Below are 7,340 nucleotides of genomic sequence, written 5' to 3' on the forward strand. Positions count from 1 at the left end.
GCGCGGCGGGGACGCACGAGCCCTGCGGCCAGAGCGAGTCCCCGCACTGCCGGGGAGGGCGGTGGTTCGTCCTGTTGGGCAGCGGGGCAGGGAGCTGTCCATGCCCTGAGCAAGCGGCTCCCTCCAGGGCCGACCTGTCACCCGAATCCGGAGTGATCCCCTAGACGGACTGGGCCAGGGCTACAGGTGTCTGAGCCCACCGAGAGGGGCTAATAGCAGCAGGACGGCCCCTCTGTGGTCACCCCCCCAGCCCCTGTTTGTGGCAGTCCGCTTCTGAGAATGCCTGCCCATCTCGACATCTTGGATGCATCGGACACGGCTCCGCCGAGGCCACCCTAACTCCCCAAGGCCTGCTCTCCTTCACGTGCCCACACCTGTCACCTCCAGGCCGGGCACCAGCACCCCTCATACTGCCCCGGAGGGACGGGCTGGGGGCACGTCCTCCTGCAACCTTGGCCAGCCGGGGTGGGGGTAAATGAAAGGATGTAACAGTCCCCAAACCATGACATCTCTAGTGACCAGTGACCGCAGCTGTGCCCCTCCCCCAGACATCTTGGAGCCCGGGAGGTGTGAACGACCTCCAGTGTGCCTGTCAATTGAAGGCAATTAGGTGCTGCTCATCTGGGCGATTCTAGAGCTGCCTGTGCACACCTGGCTCCCACCCCTCCTGAGTTTATAAATGCAGCCCGCCCTGCCGCCCCTCCAGGGATCCTGTGGGTGGCTCCCACCGTCTGTCTCCCTCTCTCTTAACCCGACCCCCAGCCCTCAGTGGATCCTGCATGGGCCCCACCGTCGGGCCATGCATCCCTCCTGCACCCCGCCCGAGGGCCAAAAGCCGTCCTCCAGCTTTGGCTCTGTGGACTGGCTCTCCCAGAGCAGCTGCTCAGGGCTGACCTGCATCTCTGGGCCTGCCATGGTCTCCCGGGGAAGGCTCCCTGGCCNCAATTAGGTGCTGCTCATCTGGGCGATTCTAGAGCCGCCTGTGCACACCTGGCTCCCACCCTCCTGAGTTTATAAATGCAGCCCGCCCTGCCGCCCCTCCAGGGATCCTGTGGGTGGCTCCCACCGTCTGTCTCCGTCTCTCGTAACCCGACCCCCAGCCCTCAGTGGATCCTGCATGGGCCCCACCGTCGGGCCGTGCATCCCTCCTGCACCCCGCCCGAGGGCCAAAAGCCGTCCTCCAGCTTTGGCTCTGTGGACTGGCTCTCCCAGAGCAGTTGCTCAGGGCTGACCTGCATCTCTGGGCCTGCCATGGTCTCCCGGGGAAGGCTCCCTGGCCCAGGCCAGGCGTCCAGCGTCATGGAGCCTCCTCAGACCATCCGCATAGAAGAGACCAAGTCCTGAGACCTGGCCGTGCAAGAGATGCCTGTGGATGGCAGGTCGTGGGGGCAGGGCGGTCTCTCTCTTCCCAGGAAGGGATGGGAGTGGGGAGGATTGGGGGGCATTCCTACTAGGACTAGGGTTTAAGGTCCTGCTGGCCCCCTCCTGGGAGCTAATGCTTGCCCCAGAAGCAAAAGTCCCTTGTGGTCTCCCCTTGCACGGCCTCTCACCCTAGTCCTCAGCTGTGCCCCACCCCTGCCAGGCCTGCCTGCCTGTGGACTGTCCGAAGTGCCACCATTGTCATCCCCCTCCCGCCAGCTCAATGAGGCAGGGCCGGCTCCAGACGCTCACTGACGCTGGCGTCTTTGTGCACGTGGCTTTCAGGCTCCATGACCCGTCCTTGGGGCGGGGTGTCGCCTCTCCCAGCAAAGCCGGTGCCTCGTTCAGCACCTGGACTTCAGCCTGCTCACGCTTCTCCTGGGATCCTGGGGGTTTGGGGGTTGTTTTTTAGAAACTCCACAGGTTTGGTTTAAGGACAAACGTGGAGACAGGCCTTACATGTCCTTGCTCACGAAGTTCTGCCCGTTCAGCTCCTGGGCGTTGGTCTCCTTGGCTTCCTAAACTTTATCTAACCGTTTGTCGCTTGCTGAGATTTTATTCGTCCTTTATTCTTTGTGACATAATGGTTGCTTTTAAGTTTAAAGTACCACTTGGCTCAAAGTAGGGTTGATATTATCTATAAATTTTCATTTTAAAAAAGTTCTTGTGGAATAATTTAATGCCTCAATGAGGTTAAATTTTAAATTTATTCTCCACAATGGGTAACCCTCCTTCCCCACCCCCAAAAAGCCACCTGATCATGTTGGCATCAAAGTTCCTCTGCCAATGCGTTCGTCGCAGTCCGCCCTCCCCCTCGTGCCATCTGAAGTGATTTAGTCTGACGAGTGTGAACACAACTTTGTAAAACCTGCTTCCTTCCAAAAAACTGATTGGCATTTCGGTCAGATTTGCATTAGATAGTGTTGACCACGTCTCCAGTCTTGCCCACTTTGGCTTCCTTCCTGGGACTCACACCCCCCACCCCCATCTGCTGATCTAGAAATTAGAAGGCAGAGATTTGACAAAGACACAGCCGGGCAGTGACAGAGCTGCGCCTGCCTAGTGCGTATCTATGAGGGGGTTGGTGAAGGCCTCTGCCCCACCGCACACACCCCCACCCTGGGCATCAGAGCTGCCTGCAGGCAGGAGAAACCACCGCCTGGAAGGCTGTGGGCAGAGATGGCCCTGACAGTCAGGCTCAGGCCTGGAAGGAGTGCGCTGGGGCAGAGGGCAGGCCCGGTGGCGGTGTCCCAACTGCTCTTCCCGTCTTTCCCACCTGAGCCACCTGTCTGGACTCCAATCCCCACCTGAACGGGGAGAGGAAGCAAGGGCTGTCACCTGAGCTGACCATTCCCCCAGGATCGGGTGGGACACCAGATCAGTGGAGTCCGGCAAAAAGGCCATCTGCCCATCATGTCCGTCTTCACCATATCCACCTCTGTGTGGAGGAGCTTCGTGATGCCCTCCAGCAGGGCAGCATGCCCCTTGTGCAGCACTTTTGGCCAAAGGGGGTCAGTGCCCCCTCCTTCCTCCCTCAGGGTTGAGCAAGGAGCCAGACCCCTCCAGGGCGCCCCGCGTCTGCACTGCCTTCACCACAGAGCAGGTCCAAAGCCTTGGAGGGAATGTTCCAGCACCACCAGTACCTGGATCCCCTAGAGCGGAAGAAGCTGGCCAAGGAGATGCAGCCATCAGAGGCACAGGTGGGGAAGGCGGAGGCCGGGCCCTGCTCTCGTTCCTCCTCTGATCTTGTTCTTCCCACAGATAAAAACCTGGTTCCAGAATCGCTGGATGAAACACAAACGCCAGATGCAGGACTCCCCGCTGATGTCCTTTTCTCACGGCCTCTACACCCACTGCCACCGGCTTTCTGCTCACTGTCTGCTGCCCTGGGCACTGGCCTGCACCTGCTGTGCCCTTGGGCGCCCAGGCCCCAGGCTCTGATGCTTCTCCCAGGCTCCTTCTGGGGTCTCTGCCAAATGGAACAAGACTCCCTGGCCTCTGTGTGGGCTTTGTACCACACACAGCCTCCGACGTGCCACCTTCCAGAGCCTGGAAGCTACATGCACGCACTGGGACCAGCGGTGTCCATGGGACCCTGGGTCTTGTGTGCTCTGCCAGAGGCTGGGGATGCTTTTTGAGGACGCGTGCCTGACGCCCCGTGCCGTCCCACACAGCGCCATATACAGCTCAGGCCTGGCGTCCACCTGGAGGACACTCGCTATTTATGTTCGTGGCATGTGGCCACCTCCCAAAGCTGGCATGTGCATCATGCCGGTGCACTTCTAACCCTGACCCACCTTAAGATTCTGGAGCATCTGTTGTTGAAGAGGTTTTAAAGCCACCTCTTCAGAAAAATTACTGAAAGTGTCAGCTTAGGGAGTGATTGATGGGTCAGTGAACAGTCAGAAGCCAGAAGAGGGCTCGTTACATGTAGGGCTTTGAGAATATGATAAAAGGATCGCTTATTAAATAAAAGCTGTTAGGAAAAACTGCCTTTCCAATTGGAAAAAATGAAGGTTACAGCTTTATGTATAAAAAAAACCATGAAAAGACTAAGAGGAATGAAGGGGCTGTGTTTGTAACCTTGGGTTTGAGTCCCTGTTAATGACCCCAAAGCAGGATGGAGCAGAGACTGTCACTTTGCCCACTGGGAAGTTAAACCAGTGGTGACGGCCCTACGTGAATCCTAGCGCGTGAGCCATGTGCACTCTGCCCTCTCACGGCTGTCCTTCCACTGGCGAGGGACAGGCTGAGCCATGTCTGTGGCTCCAGAACCAAGCCCGTCCTGCATGTTCCCTAGAGCAGGTCCTCTGCCTGCAGAGTGGGGCCAACATACCCTCCTCCAGCAGCCTCCACTCCACAAAACAGGCAAAGCACAGGAGACTCCCTGCAGAGTCTGGAAGTGCCCCTCAATAGGAGACAGGGAAGCCCCTCCCCAGAGGCTGGGCCAGGGTCGAGGGGCTGGTGGATCTTCTCTCCCCACGGGTAGACACGTTGGTGCAAATGCCACATGAACACACATCTGTCCACCTTGTGCCAAGGGTGTCTGCACGGACAGCTGGGTGCGTGAATGCCCGGGGCACACACGGTGAGAGGACCCGGGGGCTCAGCCCACAGGAAGGCCGAGGTTGCCCTGTGTCCCAATGGGGATAGAAGTGTGGTCCTTTGCAAGTCGCCTGTGGAAAGGTACACAGCAAACTGACACTACCAGTCTTGGGTACCAAGACCCTCACTTTCTTCTCGTCGCTTATTTCTGTTTTGTGGAGAGCGTTCATAGTCAGCATGTTTTTATAGTAAAATCTCAAACAAGAAAACCCCTGTTTTCTCTGGCATGTGATTGAAGTCTGAACCGGGCTTTGCTGTCAGAGTCTGGACAGGACAGGTTTGCAGGCTTGGGGATGGGGCGTGTTACGAGGGGTAAAACAATCCTAAGTGCCCAGCCACAGAAGCCACATGGCCTTTGTCCCTGGGCTGCTGCTGTGTGAATGGAGACTCCAGGGTTTGGTGCATTCCAAGGTCCAGCCAGCCCAGGCCAGCTGCACTGGGCACCATGGCAGACAGCTCCTGCAGGTGGAGCTGGGTCCGTATCTGCAATGAGACAGGCCTGGCCTTCTTGGGGGGGTGGGGATGGAAAGGAGCAGGCTTCAGGTGTCCGGCACTGACCTAGCCTGAGTTCCTAGAGGACACGGGCTCTCGGCCTGCTGCCCCCTGCCCGGGGGTGCTGTGTGAGTTGTCTCAGGCCTGATGGGTTTGTATCTGAATGGGACCTTGAAGACCTCAAGAAGTAGCAGCATCAGTGTCACAACCACTCTCCCACAGCTAGACACGGTGACTGGCCACAGCCCGCCACTCTTCCTTGCAGGTCCTCTGGCTGACCACTCAGTCCTCCCTGCCCCACTGCAGCTCAACCTCCCCCCGTGGGTCACAGAAGGGTCCCCACCTCTACCCTTTCTCAATCCCGCCACCCTGAGTGCCAGTCTAGATGCCTCGGGCCCACGTGGACAGACCCTGTGCCTGGGGACAGAAGACCCTGCTCCCCTGCTCCCAACACAGAGAATGCAGTCGGGGAAGGCATCCACGACAAGGACTGCAGGAATGAGGGGTGCTACCCAGGGCGTGCCAGAAAGGCAGATGGGGGTCCCCCCACCGCAAGGCCATGCCCTGAGGGCTCCAGCACTCAGGGCGTAGCCAGAAAGGCAGATGGGGGTCCCCCCACCGCAAGGCCATGCCCTGAGGGCTCCAGCACTCACTCTGCATCAAAGCGGAGCTGGGGGGCTTCTGAGCAGAAGAAGGTGGCCCCAATTCTGTCTGCATCAAGATCAGATGTGTCAGACACAAGCCGGGCTCTCTCTATGCCCCCAAAACTTTGAGTGCCTGGTTATCCTGCGGCTCTGGAGCTCCCAGTGGCCCTGCTGAAGCTGAGTGTTCACAGCATGGTGTGTGGTGTGTGTCATATGTGTGCTGTGCGTGTGTCTTGTGTGTCCTGTGTTGGATGGGGGGGGGGTGTCTGAGTGTCTTGTGCATGTGCCATGTGTATGGTGTGTGTGGTGTGGTGTGTATCATGTGTCTATCTATGTTGTATTGTGTGTCATATGTGTGCTGTGCATGTGTCTTGTGTGTCGTCCCCACTCCCAGGGTCCTGGGCATCCTCTGCAACTCCCCAATGCTCCTCTGCCTGGTCCTCTCAACCCAGGTGTCCATTGTGACAGCAGTGGCCCAGGGCTCAGGTGGATACTGTCAAGCCCCCAGCCCACCCAGGAGCATTGGTGACATGCACTGAGGCCAGGGCAGGTGGCACGCAGAATCACCATGAGAGTCTTGCCACAAGTCTTACCGCACCTTCCAATCCAAGTTCCTGTGTACAGGAAACCTCAGGACGTTGCCGTGGACGCCAGGCTGGGCTGCTCCAGCAGTCTCCACTGTGAGGGACAGGGTGGGTCTGTCCCTGGCTCAGAGACCAGGGGACACAGCAGCAGATTCGCTGTGTGGACGTAGATCAGGAACTGCGTGAAAAAAACTGCAGACTCGGGGCAGGTGGGGACAGCGCCAATGGCGTGGGGTGTCAGGGACGCCATCTCGGGGCCGGTGTGAGTGGGGTAAGCACCGCGACGCGTCCACCGCCGGCCCTCGCTGCTGGGTCTGTGGGCTTAATCACCCTCTTCTTTCTCGTTTTCTGTCTGAAATGATGACAGGAGTCGCGGGAGGGGCTGCTGGCCAGAGCAAAGGTGAGCTTGGCCGGCTGGCCCCAGGCTCTCTTCCAGTGCCGAGTGCTCGGCCCCATCCTGCGCCATGTGCGGGGCAGGACAGTGGTCAGCACAGGGAGCGGCCCGCCCCCACCAGCCCTCCCAGGCCGCCCCACGAGGCCTGAAGGCAAAGCAGAACCGGCGTGCCCTGCCCTGAGGGCGTCGGGAGGAGCCCTGCACACCCCGCACTAGGATAGTAGTTCCACCAGAGATTCCCCACACAGCCCGCGTCGTCTGCAGCCTGGCGGGAGAGGCTCCGCCATCCCCACCCCAGAAAGGACCCATCATTGCGCAGGAGCATGGCCAGTGATGGGGGCAGGGCAGGGCTCCGCCTTTTGCCAGGCCAGCGAGACCCTCATTCCCAGAGTAGCCATATTTGCAGATGGCAAGGTGACAGGTGGGTGGGAACTTCTACCCCAGGGAGGCCACGGTGAGATCTGCCAGGCAGGCTCATCTGTCATTCATGGGATGAGCACCGGGGTTGACAGGCTGTAGACAGGATGCCGGCCCGCACTTCTGAGGTGCCTCCCCAGCCCCACCCCAGCCCCTCAATTCTTCTCAGCAGGGTCTTCGTCCCAGAGCTGATAGGGACACATATTGGCTTGGCGAGCCTGGGCAGCCCACCGTCACGGGGTCTTGGCAGCTCCAGGCCCTGCCCAGGGAACATCCCACCCTGCA

The 7,340-nt window shown here is 59.3% G+C and overlaps 1 protein-coding gene across 1 annotated transcript; it reads left to right on the forward strand.

The window, feature by feature from the left end:
- The first annotated feature begins 2,137 nt into the window (after window positions 1–2,137).
- On the forward strand, window positions 2,138–3,557 carry VENTX (VENT homeobox). The gene is given in 5 exon segments (XM_008590518.1): window positions 2,138–2,141; window positions 2,958–3,025; window positions 3,027–3,119; window positions 3,181–3,247; window positions 3,250–3,557. Coding segments are annotated over 5 exon segments (540 nt in total).
- The last annotated feature ends 3,783 nt before the right edge of the window (window positions 3,558–7,340 follow it).

The sequence above is a fragment of the Galeopterus variegatus genome, unplaced genomic scaffold, assembly GCF_000696425.1.
Source record: "Galeopterus variegatus unplaced genomic scaffold, G_variegatus-3.0.2 Scaffold6178, whole genome shotgun sequence".
Taxonomy (NCBI): Eukaryota; Metazoa; Chordata; class Mammalia; order Dermoptera; family Cynocephalidae; genus Galeopterus; species Galeopterus variegatus.